The 27,788-nt window shown below is 48.0% G+C and overlaps 2 protein-coding genes across 5 annotated transcripts in view; one reads left to right on the top strand and one right to left on the bottom strand.

Moving 5' to 3' along the window:
• The window catches only part of Fer1l5 (fer-1 like family member 5), a 51,818-nt gene extending 31,106 nt beyond the window's left edge, over positions 1-20,712 (bottom strand). The window contains exons 1-17 of the mRNA XM_057751457.1: positions 20,628-20,712; positions 17,006-17,058; positions 16,196-16,287; positions 15,509-15,617; positions 14,067-14,121; positions 13,411-13,520; positions 11,824-11,952; positions 10,526-10,588; positions 9,620-9,670; positions 7,092-7,122; positions 5,409-5,524; positions 5,054-5,174; positions 4,220-4,278; positions 3,266-3,334; positions 1,899-1,942; positions 1,728-1,810; positions 1,553-1,647 (exon numbers count right to left, since the gene is read on the bottom strand). Of these exons, the coding sequence (XP_057607440.1) occupies positions 1,553-1,647; positions 1,728-1,810; positions 1,899-1,942; positions 3,266-3,334; positions 4,220-4,278; positions 5,054-5,174; positions 5,409-5,524; positions 7,092-7,122; positions 9,620-9,670; positions 10,526-10,588; positions 11,824-11,952; positions 13,411-13,520; positions 14,067-14,121; positions 15,509-15,617; positions 16,196-16,287; positions 17,006-17,058; positions 20,628-20,712 (1,365 nt within the window). The remainder of the gene's footprint in view (positions 1-1,552; positions 1,648-1,727; positions 1,811-1,898; positions 1,943-3,265; positions 3,335-4,219; positions 4,279-5,053; positions 5,175-5,408; positions 5,525-7,091; positions 7,123-9,619; positions 9,671-10,525; positions 10,589-11,823; positions 11,953-13,410; positions 13,521-14,066; positions 14,122-15,508; positions 15,618-16,195; positions 16,288-17,005; positions 17,059-20,627) is intronic.
• A 2,607-nt stretch (positions 20,713-23,319) lies between these two features.
• Positions 23,320-27,788, top strand: part of Kansl3 (KAT8 regulatory NSL complex subunit 3) — a 34,270-nt gene continuing 29,801 nt past the window's right edge. For 2 of the 4 annotated variants that reach the window (XM_057794632.1, XM_057794630.1), the window contains exons 1-2: positions 23,716-23,880; positions 24,513-24,778. In XM_057794632.1, coding sequence (XP_057650615.1) covers positions 24,564-24,778 — 215 coding nt within the window. In that variant the 5' untranslated portion in view covers positions 23,716-23,880; positions 24,513-24,563. Of the gene's footprint in view, positions 23,415-23,715; positions 23,881-24,512; positions 24,798-27,788 lie in introns of those variants that run through there. The other 2 variants (XM_057794631.1, XM_057794633.1) reach the window with 2 other exon arrangements.

Here is a 27,788-nt window from a genome sequence, read left to right as displayed (position 1 = left end):
TCTGTTTGGGGATGACTCCAGCCACTAGAAAGTTCCAGGTAACCAAGATGTCTCTGGGTCCTGACCCTGCTTCTGCATTCTTCCCACCCGCTATTTCTTCTTCATGCACTTTGCCTGACAAGCTGACCTGAAGGATTTTGAACTCCACACATGCCTAGGGCTTGGAGGGGAGGGAGGGCAATCACCAGAGTGAATGTTCCCAACCTGGCTAATCAAGCTATGCTCTGCCTCCTTGCTGAAAGTGATTGCTCTATCACAGAAGGCCAAAGGAGGCCAACCAGAGTGTTTCCCTGGTCCTGTGGGCAGATTCCCAGCAAGAACTGACTGTGGCAAGATACAACAGCTGAGAAGTCACCTATAGAGTGGCATTGAAGTGGGGGGCAGAGATTGTGACAGTGAAGGGCTCCTCACAAACTCCCTGACAGCCTCATTAAGCTCCCACACCTTTTTCCTTTTATTTATTTAATTTTATTTTTACTTAAGTGTTGAGGGGTGGGGTGTGCTATGGCATGAAGAGTGGAGGTCAGAGGACCACTTTCGCGAGAGTCAGCTCTTCCCTTCCACTCTGTGGGTTCCAGGGCCATCTAGTGTGTTAGTAAGCATCCGTACTGCTTTGACCATCTTCCAAGCCCCCATCTTTTTTTTTTTTTTTTGAGAAGGAACTGCTATGTAGCCTAGCTAGTTTCAAACTCATGATCTTCTTGTACTAACCTCCTGAGTGCTCCCATTCTTGACTAAGGTAATCTGAGTTGGGTTTCCATCGTTAATCAACAGTCTTTTTTGGTTTTTTGTTTGTTTGTTTGTTTGTTTGTTTTCGAGACAGGGTTTCTCTGTAACTTTGGAGCCTGTCCTAGAATTAGCTCTTGTAGACCAGGCTGGCCTCGAACTCAGAGATCCACCTGCCTCTGCCTTCTGAGTGCTAAGATTAAAGGTGTGAGCTACCACCGCCTGGGTAATCAACAGTCTTGAGCAACCATGCACTTTTTTTTTTTTTACCCAGTGTGTCTTCCTTACCTGTGGGAAACCTTACCAAGGTTTCATCTTAAGAGCCCTACCTCAGTGACCATCTAGAGCACCCCATTTGTCCTTTTCTGGTATCAGGCATTAGGACCCTTATAATTTAGGTATATATTATATTAGGACACACACACATGTGTGTGTGTGTGTGTGTGTATATATATATATATATATATATATATATATATATATATTTTTTTTTTTTTTTACAGTGTTCTCTCTGCATGTATGCCTGCACGCCAGGAGAGAAGAGGACACCAAGATCTCATTATAGATGGTTGTAAGTCACTATGTGGTTGCTGGAAATTGAACTCAGAGCCCCTGGAAGAGCAGCCAGTGCTCTTAACCTCGGGGCCATCTCTCCAGCCCACCCTTGTATATATTATGGTTATTTCTGTACCCATGTCCATCCTTTCCTAGTAGGAGATGGACAGAGGCCTGACAGAGTCCTCCCTGGACATTTCCAAGCCTCTAGTACTTCACACACAGTCAACTTTTCCTCTGCTGTCCCCCAAAGTTGTCAGGGAACACTTACAGTGCCTTCCTCTGGGGTTCTAAAACGGGCCCTTTTACCCCCACGGAGAGTCAGGAAGCTGGGGCCAAAGCAGGGCAGGAAGCCAGAATACATTCCTGGAAGGAGAGAGGGAATGAGAGCACTCGGGGACTCAGGTGGGAGCGGTGCCCAGGGAGGGGTCCCAGGCTTTGCTTGCCTTGGATCTCCTCTCCAGTGGATGAGATCTGGTTGAGGCACAAGCTGGCAGACCCAATCTCGTCCCAGCAATCATGTTTGGAGCTGAAAGACACACTGCAGGCTGAGCCCCTGGCTCAGCTCGGCCTCCTCCTCCCGGGGGCGTGGGTCTTCCTCTATCCCATGTGCTCACCAGTCCACTACTCTGAACTTGATGTAGGTAGAGAGGCAGGGAAGCTGCAAAGGAAGGCAAGGGGGCACAGTGTGTGGTCTTTGGGGGGACCGTACAAGCAGTTGGGAAAGTCTGCCTCAGTTCCTATTTGATCCCCAGCAAACCAAATTTGTCACTGTGCTGGAGTACTTTTGGTTTCCAGGTTTCCCACTTATTTTATTTTTCAGAGACAGGGTTTCTCTGTGTAGCTCTGACTGTCCTTGAACTCACGTTGTAGACCGCCGTCTGGCCTCGAACTCACAGAGATCTGCCTGCCTCTGCCTCCCGAGTGCTGGGATTACAGGCACACGCCACCATTGCCTGGCTCACGTCATCATTGCCTGGCTCAGGCTTCCCACTTATAAGAATGGCTGGCAAGACCCTGAGATAACATACTGCTTTGTATTCATTTTTTTGTTGTTGTTTGTTTTGTTTTTTTTTTTTGAGACAGGGTTTCTCTGTGGTTTTGGAGCCTGTCCTGGAACTAGCTCTTGTAGACCAGGCTGGTCTCGAACTCACAGAGATCCGCCTGCCTCTGCCTCCCGAGTGCTGGGATTAAAGGCGTGCGCCACCACCGCCCGGCTTCATTTTGTTTTTAAGATTTATTTTGTGTGTATGAGCGTTTACCTGTGTCTGTGTAAGTATACCACATGTGTGTCTAGTGTCCATGGAGGTCAGAAGAGGGCATTGCATCTCCTGGAACTGAAGTTACCAATTGTTGTGAGCCTCCACATAGGTATTGGGAACTGAACCTGGGTCCTCTCCAATACTGACAGGAGTTCTTAACCATAGAGCCATCTCTCTAGTCCATTTTGTAGTCTTGATATTAACACAGACCCCTGTGTATTTATACTTCAGGGCCGGGGCTGGTGAGAAGGCTCAGTGGTGGAGGGGGTGACTGTGCACATCCAACCCCCTAAGTTCAGCCTCTTGGATCCTCTTTGTGAGTAAAGAGCCAAGTCCCTCAAGTTGTTGTTTGACCACCACACCTTCACCCTGGCACACCCATGCCCACGCACACATACACAAGTGCCATGCAGGTGCTGGAGACTGAGCCCAGGTCCTCTGCAAGAGCAACATGTGCTCTTAACCACTGAGCCGTCTCTCCAGCCCATGCCTGTTTTCTTTTTTAATGTGGGTGAAAGGGCACATCTAAATTTCTAGAATTAGGTTGTACTAATTAGAATTAGGTTGTTCTCTGCTGGATTGAGTAGCATATCCTGGGCTTCCCCATGTTTCCTACCAGGCAGAGCTCAGTGGCCCTAGCCTCTATCCACACCAACACTAACCCCAGAATTTCCCTTTTGAATTTGAGGAAGGGGAATAAGGATGTGATGGAGCAGCCATACCTGAATCTGGAAGGTGAGGATTTGGTTCCATATTGGGCTGTCGTTCTGGCTCTGCGGATATGTCCTGAGCTGAGAGCATCCCGAGACTCAGTGTCAGCCTATTCCCTTCTGCTGCTGGCTTTCCTTTCCCACCTCCCTGTCCAGTCCACAGGGAAACACTTTCTGCAGTAGAGCAGGTAAATGGGCTAACTCCCAACCCTTGTCCTAAAGTTATCTTTCAACGATACTTTCTCCACAGCCTCAGCTTCTTCCTCTTGACCATCCTAAAGTGCCTGCCTCCCCCCTTTCTTTCTGGCTGTGCTGGGGATTGAAAACCCAGTATCACGCATGCTAGGTAAACACTCTCCCACTGAGCAACACCTCAATTTCTTTTTTGGTTTTGGTTTGGAGTTTTATTTTTTAAATTTACTTATTTATGTGTATGTTTTGCTTGCATGTATGTCTGTGCATCCCATGATGCCTGGCGCCTGAGGAGACCCAGAAAGGGCATCAGCTCCCCTGGAACTGGAGTTTGAGATGGTTGCGAGCTACCTGGCTGATGCTGGTGATTAAACCCAGGTCCTCTAGAAGAATTAGCAGTGATCTTCCCACCTCCCAAATAGGACTGCCAACTTTCTGACATGAGGCATATACAAAGTTTTTGTTAGATCAGTTTCAATAGAAATATGGCCAAAAATATGGTTGATGGCAATAGCAAGCCCTCTCCTCCCTTTTAAAACAGAAACATGTCTCATGTAGTCAAGGCTAGCTCTAACTCCTGGTCCTTCTGTCCTACCTTGCCTGGCTAGCATACATTTTTATTTGATTTTGAGATAGAGTATCACTGTGTAGCCCTGACTAGCCTGGAACTCACTATACATAGCCCAGGCTGGACTCAGACCCAGGTCCTGCTCTCCAGTCCTCTCTCTTCCTATCTGCTGCTTACCCTAGGTCTCAAACCCTTTCTGTACCTACCTTGTCCCCAATTAGTTCCACCTCCAAGGCAGGAGGAGCGGCTGAGTGGTGGTGCTTCCCTAGGACAGGAGGTTATAAGGACTTCTGAGACAGATGCATCTTTTTTTTTTTTGAGACATCAGGAAGCAGAAATGGAGGAGCTGAACAACTCTTTACCCTCCCTCCCAATTTAGCTTGGTTTCCCTCTGGGCAGACTGTCCCAGTGTACATATATGCTTCTCTCTCTCTCTCTCTCTCTCCTCTCTCTCTCTCTCTCTCTCTCTCTCTCTCTCTCTCTCTCTCTCTCTCTCTCTCTCTCTCTCTCTCTCTCTGTGTGTGTGTGTGTGTACATACAGAATGTCTTACAGAAGCCTAAACCTGCATATGGACTCCAGCACCAGGTCAATGGCCTGGAGCCTTGAAAAGGTATCTAGGGGAAATTTAAGAAACAATTGTACTCAGGTGTGGTGGTGCACACCTTTAATCCCAGCACTTGGGAGGCAGAGGCAGGTGGATCTCTAAGTTTGAGGCCAGCCTGAGAGCCAGGGCTACACATAGACCCTGCCTTGAAAAAAAAAAAAAACAGTTGTGATTCTCAGTATTACTTCATCCCCCATTCCAAATGTCAGGCTCAGGCTGGTTAAAAAGAAGGAGGAGGAGGAGGAGGAGGAGGAGGAGGAGGAGGAGGAGGAGGAGGAGGAGGAGGAGGAAAAAAGAAGAAGAAGAAGAAGAAGAAGAAGAAGAAGAAGAAGAAGAAGAAGAAGAAGAAGAAGAAGAAGAAGAAGAAGAAGAAATAATAATCTGGTATAGATCCGAGGTGTGCCCATTTCCTCCTCCCTGCCCACGGACTCTAACTGAAATGGAGGTCCTCTGCACAGTAGATGAAGAACTGCAAGTACGCCAGGCTGACTGGGACTGCTGTGGACTTGAAGATCTGGACCTGGGTGTCAGCCTCGTAGGGCAGCTTTTGATCTACCTGGAGACAGCAGAGAATTGGGCAGGGGTAGGATCAGAGGCAGGGCACAGTCAAGTTCACCCACTTTTGATTTTTCCCAGAATCCCACTTGATGCACAGAGAGTGGACAACCCCCTTGGTGACACACTGAACACAGGAAACATAGACCAATGGCCACTTGGCAGGCTCAGAGCTACCCGAGGAAGCAGCCAGGTAAGAAATATTCCTGGGGAGTTGGGGGTGGGGCAGCCTCACCAGTGCCTGATCTCCCACACCAAGGGCATAGATGGTGACTTTCAGGTAGCCTCGCACACCACTGGTGGTCTTATTTCGCTGGCAGAGGCCTAACCATTTCCTCAGGAGTGTGTGACCTGGGGAGGCAGAGCCAAACTGAGAGGCCCCCAGCCTCCCTCTCTCTCCCCTGAAAACAGCCTTTGTTTCTCAGGAAAACAGGTCAGGCAATGTCTCACACATTCTGGCTCTCATCTAATAGTAAAGAAGAATAAAAGTCTCCTCTGCCACCAAGCCGTGATGGTACAATCAATCACAAGCCTGCTAATGGGTGCCTCTGGGAAACAGGGATCCCCTTTCCTCCCTGGCATCCTGACGTTGTGACTGACCAGGCCTGAAGCCAGACATCTGGAGGCAAGCCGCTCTCCACCCCTAGATCTGAGCTCAACCTGGTATCTCAGTTATGGCCGGCTTACGGTAAGATCCCCCACTTCAATCTCAATCTCTTGTAGAATAGCGGTTACAAGAGCTGGGGTGGGCAGGATAAAGGAGAACAGAGAGAGGATGGATAGAGGGTACAGGATGTGGTTGGATATGATGATGATTGGCAATAATATTGCAATTGGCTATTGAACGTTCTCAGTACGAAGAAATGAGAGCAAACAAAACAAAAACACCAGTAGATACAGAGACCCAGGGCTGGCCAAGATGCTGAGAGTCTGCGACACCGAGGACACAGCCTGAAGACACAGTACCCTTCTAATCTTCCTTCTAAAGGTCAAAAGACCAGGAAGAGGCAGAAAGAGGCAGGAAGAGGTAGGAAGAGGCCGAAGATAGGGAGATGGGCTGAGAACTGCCACCCACTAGGCACAACACAGCCCTTGTTGATCATGAATTCATAGCAGCTGTGTTCACCTGCTCTGAGCCTGTGCAAGGATGGCCCTATTAACCATCAGTCACAGACTGAGGAGGGGGCCATAGGTTCCTATCCCTCACTGCTAAACTATTGTCTGTCAATAAACTTGAGAGATGGAGAGCCACTGCCTTTAGCTGTGCACCTACCGCTGAGCCTACCAGGCTCCAGTGGATAGCTCTAAACCTATGGCCACACAGATGGCTCTGGTTAAATTCAGTGTGGATCACAAAACTGTATGTATGTGACAGTTGAGTAGGAAAAACCAGCAAGCATTACACGTGCATGTGCGTGTATGTGTGTGAAAATGTCCAAGAACACATTTAATCAATATATATATGTATATATATGTATATATAAATTAAAATAAGTATGCTTTTAAAAATCATGGTATGAAACATATGCCTGTGATCCCAGGAGGCAGAGGCTGGTTTATGAGTTCTAGGCTAACCTGGTCTTCATAGTAAGAGCCAGCCTCAAGAAAAACAATACAACAGGTTTGAAAAACAACAAAGCTGTGGTCTTCTGGTCCTGGCTTCACTCATTAGAAATATAAGTTAGAGTTTCAATAACAATTTAGCATTTTGCCCCCCAAAATGTCTTGAACTGAGAAAGATGGTATTAGTAGAAATTATGATAAAATATTCCATAAAGTAGAGTAAATCTTTTCAAGCATGGAAAGTAACTCATATCCTGTAATATCTTCTCTCCATTTGCTGGGGGTTCTGGGGAATTTTGACTCCTGGCCTACTTTTTCTCAGAAGGCGTACATACTTGGAATAACTGTCACCTACCTGGAGAATGGTAGATAAACCCAATGTCAGTCTGAAAAGATAAGAGTAAACTGAAGATTAGTTATAGCTTGTTTTTTATTTTCAGACAGGTTTTCACTATGTAGCTCTGGCTGTCCTGGAACTCACTCTGTAAACCAGGTTGGCCTCGAACTCACAGAGATCTGCCTGCCTCTACCTGAGTGCTGGGATTTAAGGTGTGTGCCACCATGCCTGGTAAGCTTGGACCACGCCTTAAAGGCCCAGTCCCCAACCTGTTCCTATGTGGAGGTAGTAGAGACTTTAGGAGTTGGGACATACTGGGAGGATTTTAATCATTGGTGAGCACTCTTTTGAAGGAAATTTGGGCAACCCATTCTCTCCCTTTTATATTTCTATTTGCTGAGCCATACTCTCTATCTATCTATCTATCTATCTATCTATCTATCTATCTATTTAATCATCTATATCTATATCTATAATGTGCCACCACAGGCCCAAAGCAACAGTACTAACATCTATGACCCTGAAACAAAACGAACCTTTTCTCATGATATGTTGATTATCACAGGCATGTGTTTTAGTGGGGGAAAGTTGTGTAGGACATGCCAACACCAAGATTTGTAATTCCACCTAACCCAGTGGCATACTAGATTAGTGCTTGAGTGTGGACTTAAGCTGAACTCTGTCAAAAAAACAAAAAAACAAAAACAAAAACAAAAATCCTGGCAGGACCATTGTCATCTCTATAGAAGAGGATGCCGAGTTTGAGAGATGTCCTGAAGGCTTAACAGTTACTAAGAGGGGATGCCGTAAACATCTGGAATACACATTCAACTCTTCTCTGCCCCTGGGTAGGGAAGGGCATCTCCATGCTGGGGGATGAGGATGATAAATGGTAGCTGGCAAAGAAACTATAGGTGGCTTTCCTTCCTCCTAGGAAACGGTCTCAGACTGGAGCCTGGTGGTGTGGAACAGGACAAGGGGACATGTGAATAGGGCGAGAGCCCGGGTTCCACTGATCAGTAACAAGATTCTATACATAAGCCTGCTTTCAAACTCATCCACCCTCTTGTGTTAGGTAGGCAAAACTTCTTAGACAAAAAAAAAAAAAAAAAAAAGCATTAAGCTGGGCTAGGGTAATTTTCTAGCTTACACAAGGTCCTGGGTTCAGTACACACACACACACACACACACACACACACACACACACACACCCCGTATAGCCCATACAAAACTGACACATTGGACTTTACCAGAATGGCTTTCCTGCTCTTCTATGCCTAGTGTCGGAGATTGACCCAGGGTACTGTGCCTGCAAAACAATTCCTTTATTCTGAGCTACATCCCCATCCCTAGACGTCATCAAAACAGAAGTTTCTGCTTTTTGGTCATGGGTACACCATTTGGCTGTAAAAATAGAAGTATTGGACTGGCAAGGTGGATCAGCAATTGAAAAGTGCTTGCTGTGTGAGTCTAAAATCCTGAGTTCAATAACCAGATCCCAAGGTAGAAAGAAACAGCTTCTAAAAATTGTCCTCTCTCCTCTACACATGCACCATGACTTGTGTGCTGTGGCACGGGCACACACACACACACATGCACACACACACGCACACACATACACACAAATAATAAATAACATAAAAATAAAACATCTTGGGTCTCGGGGGATGGCTCAGTTAGTAAAATACTTACTAAACAAACACAAGGACCCAAGTTCAATCCTTAGTACCTACATAAAAACTAGGCATGATATTGACCTCCACAAACACACATGCAAGCACACCCATACACGTGTGCACAAACACATACACACAAAATAAAAATAAATAAAAAAATACTAAGTTGGGCATGGTGGCTCATGTCTGTCCTTGCAGCATGGAATGGTTTCCTGGGAAACTGAGGCAGGAGAACTGCCATGAGTTTGAGGCCAGCTTGAACGGCAAAGTGAATTCTTGGCCAGTTCTTTTTTTTATTTATTTATTTTTTTTTTTGGTTTTTCGAGACAGGGTTTCTCTGTGGTTTTGGAGCCTGTCCTGGAACTAGCTCTTGTAGACCAGGCTGGTCTCGAACTCACAGAGATCCACCTGCCTCTGCCTCCCGAGTGCTGGGATTAAAGGCGTGCGCCACCACCGCCCGGCTTCTTGGCCAGTTCTTCACAAGAACATCATTGCCCCCACCTGTCCTCAAAGGCAGCAATCTCTTCGCGGAGTTCTTCAACATCTAGGGTGACCTTTGACTAGTGTCCCTAGTACTATCGAACTGGGACACAATCCTTATCTAAACATGACACACTTTAACCCTCACGGTGTCCCCTGCAGATTGTGTACATTACTATTGTGGTTGTTATTGTTAGCATTTCACAGCTGAGGAAGCAGAGGTCGAGAGTAACTTGTCTGAGCATCCCCCCCCCACCCCCCGCCAGGTTGGTAGGCAAATCCAAGTATGGGTCTGTGTGAAAGGTCAAGCACTTTCCCCTATCCTGGGTCCTGGAGCCCAGAGTGGATTTCTATGAGTCTTCCCAGCCTCCTCCTTCATCCGGGGCTTACTTGGAATCTCCCAATCTCTGCTTTAGATCTCGATGCTGCGGAGTCCACCACCTGCAAGGAGTTTCCAGAAAGATCTTATCATTCACAATGCCAACTACCCCTGCCCTCTGTGGAAGAGGTAGCAAGGATATAGCTGGCGTCTCATGTAGCCCAGGCTGGCCTCAAATTCACCATGCAGCCAATAATGACCCTGGACTTTTGATACTTCTGCCTCCACCTCTTACACTTTGGGGTTCCAGGTGTAGGCCACCACACCCCCCTCACCGAGTGGTTCCTAATAACCAGTGCTTGCATGCCATTGTTCTTACGGAGTTCTCAGAGGAACATTGTGAAGACCATATTTTTAGTTCCATTTCAGTGACGAAGATATTGATCAGAGAGATCAATTTACTTGTCCTGGGTCAGCACAAAGCAAGCTGTTGCAATTGACTCTACCACAGATTGTTCTGGTTGTTCCCATTGTGTCTTGTGCCCAAGAACATGAAAATGCCCTAGGGGAACAGCTACCTAGTTACCCTCAGCCCTATGCTGGTACCTAGTAGGCACTTGATAGACATTCATTCACCATGGTTGCTGGTTCCCTCATGGTGGAGAACCAAGGGTGTCACTCTGGTAACGAGAGACTCTGGCTGCTATGTTCACCTAAGCACTTAGCTTAGCCAGTTGGCAGTCTCTAACACTGGTTGAATGGATGGATGGATGGATGGATGGATGGATGGATGGATGGATGGATGGATGAGTTATTTGTTCCATCAAGGGGAATGAAAGTTGGAGATTCTGCTTTGGAGACAGAGGAAACAAATGGCCTCACCTCTGAAAACAGTCACTGGGGCCAAAGTGTTTTCTGGGACTGAGGCAAGACAAGAAAATGGTCCCATTTAGCTGGAGGCCGTTTTGGCTCCTTACCCGGATTAAGATATTCTCCTCAAAGAACTTTGCGGGAACCTCATGAAAATTCTGGAAGAACATCTGGAACAGAGAGATGGGGCAGACAGTCTCTTCCCCGACTTCATCCAAAGGCCTAGGAAACTTGAAGCTTCAGAACCATGAGCTTCTTCCACTGCCGGCCCCGACCCCCCCTCACTGTGGGCCCTTTTCAGAGTCTCTCTGCCTGTGACCACCCTCACATTCCTCCAGAATCAGAGGATCCCTCAGCTCCCATGGGCTGTTCTGCCCAAAGTAAAAGGGCTCCCTAGAGAACCTAGCCACTCGAACCCCAGCCAGCTGCTCCAGGGTGGCTACCTGAGCCTTGAGCTCTTTCTAGATTGCCCTGCCGGTCTGCTCCACCCTTCTCTGTGTTAGTGAGAACTCCTTTCTCCTGTCACGCTCCTGCTTATGCCCTCCATGGTTCTCCAGTGCTATCTGCGGTGGGACCCCAATCTGATTCTACACTCCCCTAAACTGATTTATATTTGCATGCATTGGTGTTTTGCCTGCATGAGGAGGTTGGATCCCCTGGAACTAGAGTTACAGACAGTTGTGAGCTGCCACGTGGGTACTGAGAATTGAACTCAGATCCTCTGGGAGATTAGTCAGTGCTCTTAATTGCTGAGCCAACTCTCCAGCTCTTGCATTGTACACTCCCAACCACACCCTTCATCTACAGTTTGGAGGGGCAGGGAATCAAAGTGGCTTCTTGCTTCCAAGCCTTTGAATTATCTTGCTCCATCCTCTCCATCTACCTCTGGTAAGTTTTTTTTTTTGTTTGTTTTTGTTTTTTTTTTTTGGATTTTTCGAGACAGGGTTTCTCCGTAGCTTTTGGTTCCTGTCCTGGCACTAGCTCTTGTAGACCAGGCTGGCCTCAAACTCACAGAGATCCGCCTGCCTCTGCCTCCCGAGTGCTGGGATTAAAGGCATGCGCCACCACCGCCCGGCTTCTGGTAAGTTTTTCCTTCATCGTTTTTGTTGCCTTTTTCTGAGGCCTCTCCACTGTCCCAGCACCTGGTCTCTGTAGCTTTCATCTTTCCTCTACTCATCTAGTCACCTGCTAAATGAACAAGTACCTGCGCCATCTGTGTGCCTGATGCAATGCTCTCAGGTCTTAGCAGTGATGAGAGGCACATGGACTGGTGTTCATTCAGGTGCTCTACAAATGCTTGTAGCTTGCAGACAGTCCACTCGGGAAGTAAGATTGCCAGCTGCTTCCAGGAAACACCCAGCTCCTGACTGGCTCGCCTGCCCTCTCTGCCCTCTGTTCAGCCTACCTCATTGAAGAAAGGATTGTTCCCCATCTTGATCCGCGTGAGATGCCGGTGGCCTCCAATGTTTATCTTCACTACCGGCTTGATGTTGTTGCCCAGGAGCTGACGGGCTTCAAACACCTTCAGCCGAACCTGCAGAGGAGATACACCAGCTGAAAGGACTTGAACATTAAGCTTGCTACAGCAATTTGAGGCAGAACCGAGCTGATGCCCATGGGAGGCCTGCCCCTTTCTGAACGGAGGAGTGGATGGGGAGGGGGTAGATGAGAGGTGGGGAGAGGGTAGATGAGAGGTGGGGAGGGGGTAGATGGGAGGTGGGGAGGGGGTAGATGGGAGGTGGGGAGGGGGTAGATGAGAGGTGGGGAGGGGGTAGATGAGAGGTGGGGAGGGGGTAGATGAGAGGTGGGGAGGGGGTAGATGGGAGGTGGGGAGGGGGTAGATGAGAGGTGGGGAGGGGGTAGATGGGAGGTGGGGAGGGGGTAGATGGGAGGTGGGGAGGGGGTAGATGGGAGATGGGGAGGAAATGGGAGGAGAGGAGGGAGGGGAAACTGTAGTTGGTATACAAAAATAAATGGAAAAAAATTAATTAGAAAAAAGAAGTAGGCTTGGGAGCCATGTGGTGGTGGCGCACACCTTTAATTCCAGCACTTTGGAGGCAGCAGCAGGCAGATCTCTCTGATTTCAAGGCCAGCCTGGGTCTACAGAGAGTTCCAGGACAGCTAAGGAGGCTACACAGAAAAACCCTGTCTCAAAAAACTAAGACCAAACAAAAACAACAACATGCAGGCTTGGTTTATCAAGGGGCCTGATCAGTCACCATAAGGACCCAAACACTGTGGCTAATTTTTTAAAAATAGCTTTTCCCTATGTAGCCCAGACTGGTCTCTAACACCTGATCCGACACCCTCAGCTCCCAACCCTGTTCTGAGTAGCTGGGATTCTAGGTGTGCATTGACTCTAGGGATTTCAGACAGATGTATGACATGACCATCTTTGAAAATACTATTGACCAAGGAATGGATAGCTATGTTGATCAGGGCTTCAGGAGGAGAACAGGGTCCAAGGAAGGGACAGTGAGGCTCAGGCCAGGGAGGGGAAGAGGTGATGGAGAAGAGAGCTCAGTCAAGTGACATGACCTGGCCATGGACGGGATGCAGGAAAAAGGGGCCCTTAAGGCTGGATCACACCTCCTGGGGATATGCAGGGTCAGAGAATGGGCAAACCCACAGTAGAAGTGCTAGGTCAAGTGGTGGGGGTCCGAGGGAACTTGGTGAGGCCTGGGCTGGGCTTCCTGAATTCTCACGGAAGTCACAGGTGGCTTTCTTTGCCAACAACTCGCAAGTGCTCTGGAAAGGTGGCGCCTGTACCTTCTGCTCTGCATTCCCTGCACATAGGTCTGTCAGAGCCTCCAGAGCTCAGCAAACCCCTCCTAGCCTCACTGGAGCAGTCCGGCTCCAGCCGCAGGTAGAGTCTCTCCAGAGTAGTCCCTGAAGAAACGGGGGCAGTGAGAACCTGAGGATGGGAAGTTCTGCTTTCTGGAAAAAGGGCATTAGCAGCAGGTGGGGCTACACAGTCTTTCTAGTTTCTCACCTGAAAGTGCTGTGGCTTGGTAGCCAGAGCCCTGTGCATGGTGAGACCGGGAACTGTTAGTTTCTGCTGGGTCATCTTATTTGTGGTTGAGTTCAGGAGTTCTTCATCGTCTAAGGAAAAGGTCCAGGGTTGGCAGTTTAGAAGGCTTTCGGGCATGGATTCCTGGACCCTATTCTTCATACACGGGAGCTCTTCGAAATGGCCATCCTTATGTCCTTCTGCCCCCTCCCCATTAAGATAAGCCTTGTCCAGAGGTGAGAAATGGAGACAGGGAGATTCGTGGCTGTGCTGACTAGATTTTTTGTCAACTCAACACAAACCTAGAGTCGTCTGGGAAGAGAGAACCTTGATTGAGAGATTGTCCCCTGTCAGATTGCATGTGAGCAAGTCTATGGGCAATTCTTCCTGATTAATGGTTGCTGTGGGAGGGCCCAGCCCACTACGGGTGGTGTCACCCTGGACAGGTGGTCCTGGGTTGTCTAAGAAAATAACCTGAACCAACCATGGGGTGCAAGCCAATAAACAGTGTAAGGTTCATAGAACTCATAAGGACCCTTATCTGATCACAATCTTTTGGTAGACCTTAAGAGTTGGGTCTCAAAGGTCCCAAAGAACCCATTCAGATATGCTTGGTAGCACCCTAGGGAAACACATACCTGTCATCTCAGTATCCTGGACATGTATTTGGGCCACCTGTAGGGTGACGGTACACTACAAAGCAAAAGCAGGGAGTTGAAAGCCAGATCTTGAAATATTTAATAATTTATAGCACCAGACTTTCTCATCTAACTGGGTTCATTCAATACTCCTCCTCCTCCTCCTCCTGGGGGACATGAGACAGGGCTTGCTGCCGGGAGCATCAGACTGGTGAAGAGATAGCAATGGGTTACAATGGAGGGGATTTGGAAGATAACGGAATTAAAATGATATCAATGGCAGAATACCAAGGGGTTGCTGAGAAAAGGGAAGTGTGACTCAGGACCTGTCCTGGACCATGCTAACTAGGGTGTTACCCACCCCCATACTGCAATTTTAATGTCTTCTGATCTAGGAAAACTGCCAAGCCTCCTAACTGTCGTCCTTCCTCCAAATATTCCTCACCCACCACCCATCTTTAGACCTTCGGAATTGTCCACCGGACACCCACTACCTGTTTAAATTATTAGAATTAAGTCCTAGCCAACATCACACACCACAAGTCCCTTCATCTCTGACCCCTGCCTTTGTCTTCACCTTCGCCTTGTCCCAGTAGCGCAGGCAGCTTGCCCTCCCTGAATCCGCCTCCTCCCCAAATCCTTGGTACTTCTACTGGGGAACTTGCCTCTCCAGGCCTGTGGGAAAACTCATCCTTCTGAGAGACTTTATATCTACGTGGATGATGACCATATCACATATAACAGAGTTCTCACTGTAGCCACCAGCCCAGAAGACACAGAAAGCAGCCCAGGAGGTCAGCCTTCCTTCCCTGTGTCAGACTTGGAGGGAGTCGGTCTGCCATCTCTAACAACAAGCCAAGAAGCCAAGCAATAGCTATCAGCCCCAAATGGCCAGGATTTGATAAATAGCAAGCTGAGAGCTGACCTGAGTTTTACTTAGTTTGTGTAAGTGGGGGAGGGGAGCATGTTTGTGCCAAGGTGCGTGGAGGTCAGAGGACAACCTATGGGAGTCAATATCCTCCCCTCCTGGGGACTGAATTCAGGTTCTCAGGCTTCCATCTTATAGGACCAACCAAGAAAAGCCACGTGTGAGTTCCTAACCAATCCCTGGAGTGAACCTGTCTTTGGTCTCCACCAGAGCAGCAGGCTCCAACCGGGGTACACCAAAGTCTTCCCTTCTCTCTACTGCAAAGCTTTCCCCTTCTTTTGCCTGCCCTCATTCAGTCTTGAATCCCAGTGCTCAGCACAGCAACTGTCTCCAGGGAAGATGGATGGCAGGATGGGGAACTAGATGACAGCAAGGGCAGTGCGATGGGGCCCTTTGGGGGCACAAAGGACTCTTGTCGGGGAGCCCTTGGCTGCTCCTGGAGCAAGACACTGAGCTCTACCAGCAGCCCATACTCCTCAAGTTGCCCTGCCTGGGTATCGGGTGCCTGACTCACATCAGTGGGCCTCATGGAATGGTTGAGCAGGATCAGGTTCTTCACAAAAAGGACTTCGTTGGGTCGTTTCACCAGCTGCTTGAGCAGTACAGTGGCCAGGCCAATGAACCTGGGGGAGGCAAGGAGCAGGTATGAAATTCTGAGCCAGGCTAGAGGGTTCCTCCTGTGTCCCAGGCTGCGTACTAGGGATGATTTTTTTCCCCCAGAGCCTGAAGAGTCCAGGTAAGCAGAGCGGTCACCAGAAGACTGAAGGGCAGGGGCCTCTCCACTTGGGGAATCCTAAGAAAATTAGTAGCTCACTGGATCAAAGATGGGCACTTGGCCAAGATGGACCAATGAGATTCTGTGTTCTGGTAAAGGCCTGTGGTATGACATGGCTTCACTCCTAGTGGGATGTTAGCCTGGGCTGGGTACTAGAGTTGGGCTTTGACGGAGAGACGCTGGAATGAGGCGGACATTCAAGATCTGTGACTTTCAAACAGAGCTACTGCTGGGCTGTTTGTATCCTAACCAACTTCATCTCTGGGTCTCGGTGCTCCTTTAATCCCACCCTACATTCTTCCTTACTGTGTGGCACGGGCGCTGGCCAGTCCTTAAACTGAGTTAGTTATGGGGTAGAAGTGAGATGCCTGGTTCACTGCTGCTTTGGTCAAGGAGCCAGGCTCCTCCTACCTCTTTCTGTCTCACCTTTCTTTCTTTTTAGAACCCGCATCCCGGAGGATGACCTGCAAGAAGGAGTCGTTCTCCAGTGGTTGATTCCAGAGGTACCAGATTAAGGTCTGTGAGGGGCAGGGAGAAATCATTATTAGATTTTATTTTACTTTGAAATTGGTGTTTTGAGACAGGGTCTTATGTAACCATGGCTGGCCTGGAACTCACTAGGTAGGCCAGGTTGGCCTGGAGCTCAGTGATCTTCCTGCCTCAGCCTCAAGAGTGCTGGGATTACAAGCATGTAACATCATGATGGGCAACATCTTGCCTCTTCCTTCCCATCCCAGCCTTCTAGGAAGTGAAGACAAGTCTAAGGAACTGGCTGGAACTCAGGAGTTTTCTATCATGTCTACTTCCCTAAGAGGATTGCTATCTTGTCCCACGTGTGGGACATCCTACATGTGTTTCTGTGATGAAGCTTCCTAGGCATGTTAGGAATTGAGTGACGGTGGGGTGGGACAGTATGAGTGGATTTAAAAAGAGAGAGAGAGAGGATTCTGCACAAGCAGCCTTGTCTCTGCTTCAGGTTTCTAGGTCTATCAGAATAGCGTGGATGGATTAGCTGCTGGGCCATGCTGTGATTCATCCCCAAAAGCAAGAGAGAAAGATCAAGAAGAGCTGTGGACAGATGAGACCTTCACAGTCCTATGAGATTAGAGGCTAACCTGGGCTAAGATGCCTCAGAAACCTAGGTGAGACTCCCTAGACCTCTGGCACCTGCTTAGTGCCCAACCCGGCCCTTTGCTCTTGGAGTTTTCAGTCCTTTCCCAGGAGTGGTGTGTCTACCTCATTCCATAGGGGGTCATTTCCTTCCTCCACACGGGTTCTTTTCTTCATAGCTGCAAAGATACCAAAGGGGCTGGAATGAATCGGGGGAAGTATTTCAGTGTCTGGCTTTGAGTGGGGTCAGGAGAGGTAGGGTACCATGAAAAGTCAAGTCTACATCGGCAGGTGTGATGTAGCATCTATAGCTTCGAGTATTTCAAGCTTGTCACCCTGTGTGATAGATAACCCTATTTTCATTTCGCTTTCTTCCCAGTACACAGTACCCAGAGTCTCAAAGCCATACAGAGTTACGACTTATGACTCATTCTGGTCAATGGAGTGTAGGAATGGTGTTTGCCATTTTGACTCGTGTTGGTTAAATTCCCAGATATGGAGAGCCAACAGCACTGCGTCTTTTTTTTTTTTTCCAACCTGATTTTCTCACTCCCTACACGTTTCTGAAACTTTGTTGGCCTGTCCTACCTTCCATACACTCAACCAAAAGATGACCAACATGTTTTCTTTTATTTCTTCCCCTCTTTTGGTGGCAGTGGGATTAAAACCCAGGGCCTTTCACGTGGCAGACAGGAACTATACTGCTGACCCAAACCCAGGCCATACTTCCCCTTTGACGCCCAGCTCTGAGATTCCTAAACATACTTAATCTGTCTCATAGATTCTTTCACTCGTTTCTCTTCCTCTCCCTTCTTAGATATATGTTCCTTCTATTATTAAAAAGTGGAGATAAAGCCCCAGGCGGTGGTGGCACACGCCTTTAATCCCAGCTCGTTGGAGGCAGAGGCAGGCACATTTCTGTGAGTTCAAGGCCAGCTTGGTCTGCAAGCGCTAGTTCCAGGATAGTTAGGGCAGTTACATTGAGAAACCTCGTCTCAAAAACCAAACAAGTGGGCCGGGCGGTGGTGGCGCACGCCTTTAATCCCAGCACTTGGGAGGCAGAGGCAGGCGGATCTCTGTGAGTTCGAGACCAGCCTGGTCTACAAGAGCTAGTTCCAGGACAGGCTCCAAAACCACAGAGAAACCCTGTCTCGAAAAACCAAAAAAAAAAAACAACAACAACAACAACAACAAAAAAAAACCAAACAAGTGGAGATAATAAATCTTGCCTCATTTGCCTCCTGGAACTGCTGTGAGGCACTGCTAACTGTAAGGCTCATTCCCGTGTAATTGATAATATTGAGCAGCTATTAGCAAAATCATACTAAAGGTTATTCTTGTGCTATCTTTTAAGTCTCATAATTCTATGAATCAGAGCTCTCACACACAAGCATTCTTTCTCTCTCACACACACACATTCTCTCTCTCTCTCTCTCTCTCTCTGTCTCTCACACACACACACACACACACACACACAGATTTTTTTTTCTTTTTGAGATAGAATCTCAATGTGTAGACCAGGCTAGCCTAGTGCTCAAACCCCTCCTGCCACAGCCTTCCAAGTGCTGGAGTTCCAGGTAGTGAAACCACTTGGGGTTTCTTCCTTTTCCCTTTACTTTCTAGCACAGCCCCAGTTCACAGAAGAAGGCGAGGAGGTGTTTACTTTGCCCACCCCACCCCCCACTATCTGGGAGGGTGCTGTGGAACAATGGTCTTATACTTTGTAAAGATTTGTCACTTATATTTTAATAAGACACTGATTGGCCAGTAGCCAGGCAGGTAGTATAGGTGGGGAGACCAGAACAGGAGAATTCTGGGAAGAAGAAAGTTTCGGTCAGCAGTTGTCACCCAGCCACAGAGGAAGCAAGATGAGAATCCCTTGCTGACAAAGGTTCCAAGCCACGTGGCTAACACAGCCGAGAATAATGGGTTAATGTAAGATGTAAGAATTAGTTAATAAGAAGCCTGACAGCTGGGCCGTGGTGGCGCATGCCTTTAATCCCAGCACTCGGGAGGCAGAGGCAGGCGGATCTCTGTGAGTTCGAGGCCAGCCTGGTCTACAAGAGCTAGTTCGGGGACAGGCACCAAAGCTACAGAGAAACCCTGTCTCAAAAAACCAAAAAAGAAGCCTGAGCTAATAGACCAACCAGTTTATAATTAATGTAGACCTCTGTGTGTTTCTTTGGGACTGAACGACTGCAGGACCAGGCAGAACAGAAACCTCTGTCAACAGGAGAAAATAAGGCAGAGAATCAAAATAAAAGCAATAACAACAATGAAGATGGTAGGTTTTGAGACTGCAGAGATGATGGCTCTCTGTTTAAGAGCACAGGCTGCTCTTGCAGGGTAAAGGGCTCTTTAACAGGGCCAATCATTGCAAACATGGCGTTGGCCGGTCTTGCCCTCCTCCCTTCCCTCTCCCTTGTTCCTTATGCTTGACTAAAATACCAAGGTCCAGCTATCAAAATTCATTATTTGGCTCCCGTGCCTAACCTGAACAATCAGGACTTACCAACTCATCCTAGCACAGACCACTCCTGCAGAAACACCTGCTTATGGGGCTGGAGAGATGGCTCAGTGGTTAAGAGCATTGTCTGCTCTTCCAAAGGTCCTGAGTTCAATTCCCAGCAACCACATGGTGGTTCACAACCATCTGTAATGAGGTCTAGTGCCCTCTTCTGGCCTGCAGGCATACATGTAGACAAACTATTGTATACATAATAAATAGATAAATATTTAAAAAAAAAAAAAGAAACACCTGCTTATGTCTTTGCCCCATCCAGAGACACCCCTCCCTTCCCCACTTCTCCCTGTGAGGTAGTAAATCTCTTTTGTGATGAGAATTGGTGTCTGGGTGTGTTCTGTGCTTGTACCATCTGCGCTACTATGTGTACTACGCCTGTAGTATGGCGCCTGCCCTACGAGACTGTTTGAGTCTCAGACAAGGGCCTGGAGATTTAAATACAGAAACAGACGGAGACACGTATCATCCTTGAAACAATAATGCCCCCTTTATCGTGTACAGGGGCAGCTTATATAGTGCTCTGGCCACGCCCTAGCTCTTGGGATCTTTCAGCTGTAGACCCTTCAGAAACCATTCCCCTGCAATTAGGGTCTCGTGCTCAGAGAAGCTGCAGGCTGCGCAGAACAGAGGAAAACAAGTTGCTTACAGGAATTTCGGGTCTGGTGGTCTGCAGTCCCCAACATGTGCTGACTTGAGGTCCATTCACAGAGGACCTGGGTTCAGTTCCCAGCGCCCATATGGTGGCTCACAAGCATTTGTAAACCTAGTTCCACAGGATCTAACAGCCTTTGGACTTCCGTAGGCACCAGGTACACACAAAGTAAATGTGCTTAGATGCAGGCTAAACATTCACACACAGCTGGTGCATACCTGTAACCTCCAGGACTCAGGAGGAGTTCATGGCCAGCCTGGGCTACACAGTGAGACCTCATCTCCAAACAAGCAAGCACACAAAACACACACACACACACATGCATAAAAAAAAAAAAACTTTAAAAAGGAACTATTGTCCTTTTTTTTTTCCTCTCTCACCTGGCTGGGTTTTAAACTGTGTTGGGGGAATCAAACCCAGGACCTGAGATGCTAGGGATTGACAATGAACAGGTTGTGAAGCAATCAGAATCTACCTCCTCCTGTGTCACACGGACCTCTTTCACGTGGTAGAACATGAATAACCGAGTTTTCTCTGAGACTGTGATGCCTGGCGGGGCTCCTGGTTCTCACCTCTGAAGTAGACAGTCACACAGGGTTTGGGTGGGGGGCTGAGTGGTGGGCTAATCTTGGCAGACTCCACGACAAGCCTTAGCATCTTGGACACCTGCTTTCTCCCCTCCTTCCTTCTGCTGCGCCGTGGCTTCCTCCTCCAAGCTCCTCCGTCCCAGGTTCACAGGGAGAGTGGAGCTTAGCAACAGAGGGACATCACAGAGATAAGTGGTTCTTGGTTCCGGAGAGAATCTCCAGACGCAGTGACATGGGACAGACTGTAGAAAACGAGTGACTGGAGGTGACGAGGCCTATACAAACAGGATGACCTAGCTCCATTGTCAACCCCTTTCTTTTCTTCTATTGCTGTCCTTTTGGGCCCAATATCAGGCACAGAATTCTCTTTTGTCTGGAATGAATTCCTGGCAAAGTCATGCAATTTAGATGAGAAAATAAAAGAAGTGAGGTCATCATAAAATATATACAGGGAAATCGATGAGGCCTCGGGGAGTGCTTCCTAACGGGGAAGCAAAAACATTTGGCCTCTTTTTTTCTTTGATTTTTTTGTGTGTGTGTGGGGGGGGGGGGACAGAGTCTCACAGAGCCCATGCTTGCTCTGAACTTACTATGTAGGCTGTCCTTGAACTACTGATCCTCTAACCTCTGAGGTGATGAATATTTCTCCTAATAATTAATGCTAAGAAAGCTACTTCATATAAAGACATACTACAAAATGGCAGAAGTGTTTTCAGGAATGATTGGACATTCTGTCCTAATCCCAAGCTAAAATCCATTTAATGAATGTTTTATGAAGCTTAAGTCAGCCAGTCAAAAAGCAATCTCTAAAACCAAGCATTCTACCACAATCCAAAGATAATATTACTTTGATACATGCCGAGGAAAGATAGGAAAATGTTAAGAGCCTTTGTTTTTCATAATGAAACTATCAGGTTGCTGTAAGAACAGAAAACTTCGTGTCTACAGTTAAAGCACTGCAATTCATAACATACAATTGTCTAGCGTCTGAGCCAAGGGGTTTTAGATAGCACTTGTTGGTGCTGTAACTATCCAGCAGGAGTAGTTTACAGTGTACATGTTGTGTGCTCAGAACCAAGGCTGTAGTGACATTGTAGGTGTAACACATCACAAACTGAAGCACGATTAATAAAAACCCAGAGACAGACATTGGCCTTCAACCTCAGTCTGAAAATGGTGATCCTGCCTCCAGGAATCTCAGAATGAGACTGTATCTGTGAGCTGTCTCCTCCCATTTTATATTCCTCTCTAGGACTGTGATTAAAAGTGTGCACCACTGGGATTAAAGGCGTGCCCGGTTGCTATGACAAACTAGTGTGGCTACTGGGATTAAAGGTGTGTGTTACCACTGCCCAGTCTGTAAGGCTGACCAGTGGGGCTGTTTTGCTCTCTGATCTTCAGGCAAGTTTTATTTATTAAAATACAAATGAAATGCCACTACAACAAACTGCCAGAAACACCGGTTGAATTAATTTCAGGTCGTTGTACGTTAGAAAGCTCTTGCAACTGCCTAATTTTCCTGACCCTCCGCCTTCAGTTCTTCAAACCTAAATGGGATTGCAGCCTAGAGTTGAAAACACTGTGTTTTAAACTGGGTTGTGGTGGCTCATGCCTTTAATCCCAGTACAGGGGAGGCAGAGGCAGGCAGATCTCTGTGAGTTCGAGGTCAGCCTGGTCCCCAGAGCTAGTTCCAGGGCTACACACCGAGGAAACCCTCGAAAAGCCAAAACAAACAAACAAAAACCCCACTGAGTTCTACTCTAGGCATGGTGATGCAGGCCTATAATCCCATAATCCCAATACTTCAAAGGTAAAGAGGTAGTTGGATCAAAAATTCATGGCCATCCCTGCTCCATAGCTAGTTTGAGACCAGTCGGAAATACATGGGACCCTGTCTCACCGCCCCCTCCATAAAATGAATAAATGAATAAACAGCCAAAGATGCTGAGTTAGAAAGCATGGAGGTAGGGGTAGCTCATGGTAATTGCCATCAGGAAATCAATTTGAGCTCTTTTTGACAGGTGGCTGAATTAAAGCGCTGCTGCATTCCGCTGGCAACCCGGTGAGGCGGGCATTTGAATACTTAAGAGATGAGAAAAGGCAGAAGCCTTGCCTGCCGGCGTCTATTGAGCCCGGCAGTAAAATGTTTACGCTAACAACCCACCTCTACCTCGTGCCGGCCTGAACTCTACCAACCCTTTTTTCCTTAAACTCCGCAGAGCACTAGTGTTGGTTCCCAGCGCTCTGCAAAGCTTTCCCTCTCCCCCCTCTCCGCTTTGTTTTGAAGTTTTGAGAGAGGGTGTCACTGTGTAGCTCAGAGGTTGTCCCGGAATTCACCGCGATCCTCTCGTCTCAGCCTCCTGCGTGCTGGAATTACACGGATACATCATCGTGCTAGACTGAATGTAACTCCCACCCTCCTATTGCAAATTGAACCTAGCCTCTAATGGCCAAAGGGACAACTGACTGTGGGGACACCAAACACTTTGGTTGTCTCAACTATCTTGTTCTTTGCCCTCACACTTTTTCTGCAGAAAACACAGAGGGAGGACGTCTCTGCCTCGTAGTTGTGTGTCTTTTTCGGCATTATCCACCGGCCAGTGAAATCGCGGGTGTGAATCCATTCCGGGTTTTGCAGCTCACCGCCGTGCGGTTCCCAGACAGTTATCCAGTTCCGCGTTTTCCTCCGAGCCCACCACGCTCGGCGCGAAGGCGGTAAAGCGCACGCGCGCTGGCATCCGGCTCGGGCGAGCGCGCGGCCGACGACTGCGGGTGAGACGCGGGTCTGGCTCGGCGCGGGTGGCGGGCCGTGGGGTTCGAGGCGGCGGGCGACGGCCTGGGCGAGACCCTCGGGACTCCGCGGGCATGCGGGGGGCGGGCGCCGGGGCTGGAGCCATGGACCGGGCGCGGAAGGCCGAGACGGAGCTGGCGCGGCCGAGGCGCGGGGCCGACGTGGGCCCCGGGAGGCGGGGCCGGGCGGCTCCTCCTCGTCGTCACGAACTGGGGTTGACCTTGGCCCAGTCGCCCCGGCCGCCGAGCCACCGCCGTCGCCGTGCCGCCCGGGTGGGCCGTTTGGAGGTTTTGCGGCTCTGTGGCTGGAAGCTCTCGGAGGAGCGGGCAGTTTGCTAGGCGCCTGGCTGAGGGAGGACGAAGGAAGAAAGGCCCGAGGGCCCGTCCCGGCACGGGCTGAGGGCGGGCTCTCGTGTTTACCTTTTCAAAACTCTGGGTGTAACCAGAGGTCGGTGCAAAACTTTGGAACGTGACCCTAGGAGACGCCCCTTGATTTCAGCCCAAAGCGGGTGAAGCCTGGAGCCCTTGGCAGCGATCAGCTTCCTGAACGCCCATGGTGCCTAGCTTGTTCCAGGGGCGCCCGAGCCCACAGGCCCTGCCCAGGTCCTCTTTAGGGGGATGGAAAGTAGGGACTCCCTAGCTTTTGGACAATTCATGCTTGTGATTTCCTCTTGTTTGCCAAAAATCTTTATCACCCAGGAAGAAAATTGCACAGCAGATTTAGATCTTTTCTTAACTTTTTTTTTTTTGAGTCAGGAACTATGTAGCTTTGGTTGTCATCAAATTCCCTGTATAAACTGGGCTGTCCTCGAACTCACAGAGATCCCTCTCAGTTGAGGGATTAAAGACGTATGCCACTGTGCCTTGCAAACAAAGTCCAGGTCTTTGTGAACTGTGGAGTCTTGTCAAGGATTTTGTATGGCACTGTACCTTTTTGGTAGTGGTGTGGGAACTCTTACCTTAGTGGACAGAGTTGTGCATGATCGATGATAAGAATGATAGGCACAAAAGCCTTTTATATGATATTGTAAGTTGGGAGAAATTGACAATACTGAATTGACAAACCACGTTTCACTGCAGGTCACTAGCATGCAGATACTCACCCCCTGACTTGACTGCCTGACCATTGACATGGCCCACCGGGGTGGGGAAAGGGACTTCCAGACTTCAGCTCGGCGGATGGGTACCTCTCTGCTGTTCCAGCTTTCAGTGCATGAGCGGGAGCTGGACCTCGTTTTTTTGGATCATAGCTATGCTAAACCATGGAGTGCCCACCCAGATGCCAGTAGTGCCCGACCCACCCGCATGCTCTTTGTAACTCCCCGTCGGCAGCAGGAGAATACTATGTGAGTTTGAGAATACCATGTGAGTTTGGGTTTCCTTCTTAAGGGCTACTTGTGCCTGATCTTGGCAGTGATCATGTGGTGGGGATTAGAGAGGTGTACCTGGGAGTGATTGGGGGAGGGGGTGACTGGAGATCTTGGATGGGCAGCATAAGCATATCAGGGCAAGTGTGGAGATCTTCAGACATTTCCAGAAGAGAGGTAGAAAAGCACGATGTGCAAATTCACACACAGCCTACTCCACTTAGAAGAGTGTCGTAGAGCTTGTGTGGAAGGAGGAAACTGAAGAATTTCCTTGTCACTTTACTGCAGCATTTGATTTACTTCACAGTGGCCACAATCTATTCTTCGATTTCCCTGGCTTTAGTGCACAGATTCACAGATTCGGAGGGAGCTCCCAAAACATTGCTTTCATTCTTACCTCCTCACAGAAAGCCACCTGTGGGTTAATCTAAACCCTCCTAAGTCTCATTATATTTCCAGCCACCCTACGTTAGAGGGTAAGAAAATTTCAAAAACTTACTATCTGATAAGTGATTTGGTTACATTTGACCTAATTAATTATTTTAAACGTTCTGATCTCACTCATATCAGGATTTGTAGAAATGTTCTAGTCTGATCATTAAAAAAATTTGGATAAGAGATTTTGTGTTTGTTTTTTGTTTTATCTTTCCTCAAACACAAGTTTTGTTGTTTTTGTGGGAGTAGTAGGTTCTCTATACAGACACACACATACACACCCCTACACAAGTACCTTGAGTCTTTATGAGTTAGAGGGATCATATGTGTTTTTAAGCAAGTGTAGAATGTTGGATGTTTTTGTTGGTTTGTTGAAGTTTTGAAGTTTGTTTTGTTTACACACACACACACCACTCCCCTCTCCAGACAGTAGTATAATTTAAGATGATTTTGAACTCTTGACCTTCCTGCTATCTCAGGTGCTAGGATAATAGGTATATGCCACCTTGATTAGTTTGTGTGTTTCCTTTTGGAACAGGGTCTTACTCTGTTCCCCTGGCCAACCTGGAACTTGCAGTGTGGCTAAGGGTGGCAGCAAACTCTTGATTTTCTTGTTGATGCCTATAATCCCAGCCTCTGGCCTCCAGTTTTGGACACTCCCCCCCCCCCCTTGCCTTGGTCTGAACACCTCAAGGGAGCCTGCCAGGCCTTGACCCCTCCCTAGGAAAGGTCAAGACCAGTCCCACAGGCTATTTAAACTGCTCCCCAGAAAATAATCACTTGGTTTTTCCCTCTTCCTCTCTGGTGATGGTCGTGTAGGTGCCCCCTCCCCCCAATCGGGCCACCCGAGAACGCAGGTGTCCAATTAAACCTGGATATCTTTTAATTTGATCTGATTCAGTCTGATTGGGATTAATTGCATAGGTGGAGAGCTTGTTGGGTTTTGTTTTGTTTTGTTTTGTTTTTTGGATTTTCGAGACAGGGTTTCTGCGTAGCTTTTGGTTCCTGTCTTGGAACTAGCTCTTGTAGACCAGGCTGGCCTCAAACTCACAGATCCGCCTGCCTCTGCTTCCTGAGTGCTGGGATTAAAGGCGTGCGCCCCCACCGCCCGGCTCAGAGAGCTTGTTTTAAGAAGTATTCCTAACACTGCCTCTCAAGTATTAGGATTGCAGTCTTAGGTGTGGATTAGAAGAGTAGGTTTGTTTGAGGCATGGTCTCTCTATGTAACCCTCGCTATCCTGGAACTCTCTATGTAGACCAGGCTGGTGCCTCCCATATAGCATTAAAGACCTGTACCCGGCTCAGAAGACAGGATTTTATTTCCTAATGATAGTAACATTTTGTTGACTTCTAGTTTGATCAAGGTCCATGAGCCATGACTTAAAGAAACATTCTAGCATAATCCTAATGCCTCTGGCTTGAGGCATAACTGAAAATCTTTACTTAGAATTTGATTTTAATTTTTACTGTGTTAAAAAAATCTTGCTTAGCCGGGCAGTGTTGGCGCACACCTTTAATCCCAGCACTCGGGAGGCAGAGGCAGGCGGATCTCTGTGAGTTCGAGGCCAGCCTGGTCTACAAGAGCTAGTTCCAGGACAGGAACCAAAAGCTACGGAGAAACCCTGTCTCGAAAAAAAAAAAAAAAAAAAACTTGCTTACATTAAAACTCATGTGCTTGTATCTCGTGGCATTTTCTTAAAATGAAGCTCAGTGATTAACTGACTTTATTGGAAGATTTATTTTATTTTTAGTTGTGTTTATGAGAGTGGGTATGTACATTGAGTGACAGTGTCCTCAGAGATCAGAGGCATCAGATCCGTGGAGCTGTAGTTACAGGTAGTTGTGAGCCATCTCATGTCGGTGCTGGGAATCAAACCTGAGTTCTCTGAAAGAGCAGCAAGCACTTTAAACTGCTGAGCCGTCTCTCTGGACCTGAGGAACAGAACCCCTCCTACACAAGTCGGATTCTTTGTAGCCTTGGCTATCGTTGGAACTTGCTCTGAAGACGAGGCAGGCCCCAAACTCAGAGATCCATCTGCCTCTGCCTCCCGAGTGCTGGTATTAAAGGCATGCATACACTGTATGAGGAATAAATTTTTAATCCTAATCCTATTTTGCATTAATAAGTTTAAGTAGCCTTCTGTGGCCTATAGCTTCTGCATTTGAACAATATGCCTAGATAGTCAATTATTTGCTTGTGGATGTATCTCTCCCCCCCCCTCCGTCCGTCCGTCCGTCCATCCATCCATCCATCCATCCATCCATCCATCCATCCATCTATCTATCTATCTATGTTGTTGTTGTTAGTTTTTGTATAGCTGCATTTTAAAAAGACTTTGGAGCCAGTGTGGTAGGCTCATGCCTATAGTCCTAGCATTTGGTGAGGCTGAGGCAAGAGAAGTGTCAGGAGATTAAGGCTAGGAGCTGGAGAGAGATGAGTCAGCAGTTAAGATCACATACTACTCTTTCAGAGCACCCATGTCAGATGTCTCTGGCCTCTGTGGACATGAGCTCATGTGCACATAACCACTTGCATACATACACAAAAATTGTT

Source organism: Chionomys nivalis, chromosome 19 (assembly GCF_950005125.1).
Source record: "Chionomys nivalis chromosome 19, mChiNiv1.1, whole genome shotgun sequence".
Taxonomy (NCBI): domain Eukaryota; kingdom Metazoa; phylum Chordata; class Mammalia; order Rodentia; family Cricetidae; genus Chionomys; species Chionomys nivalis.
This window is presented reverse-complemented; position numbering and strand designations above follow the sequence as displayed.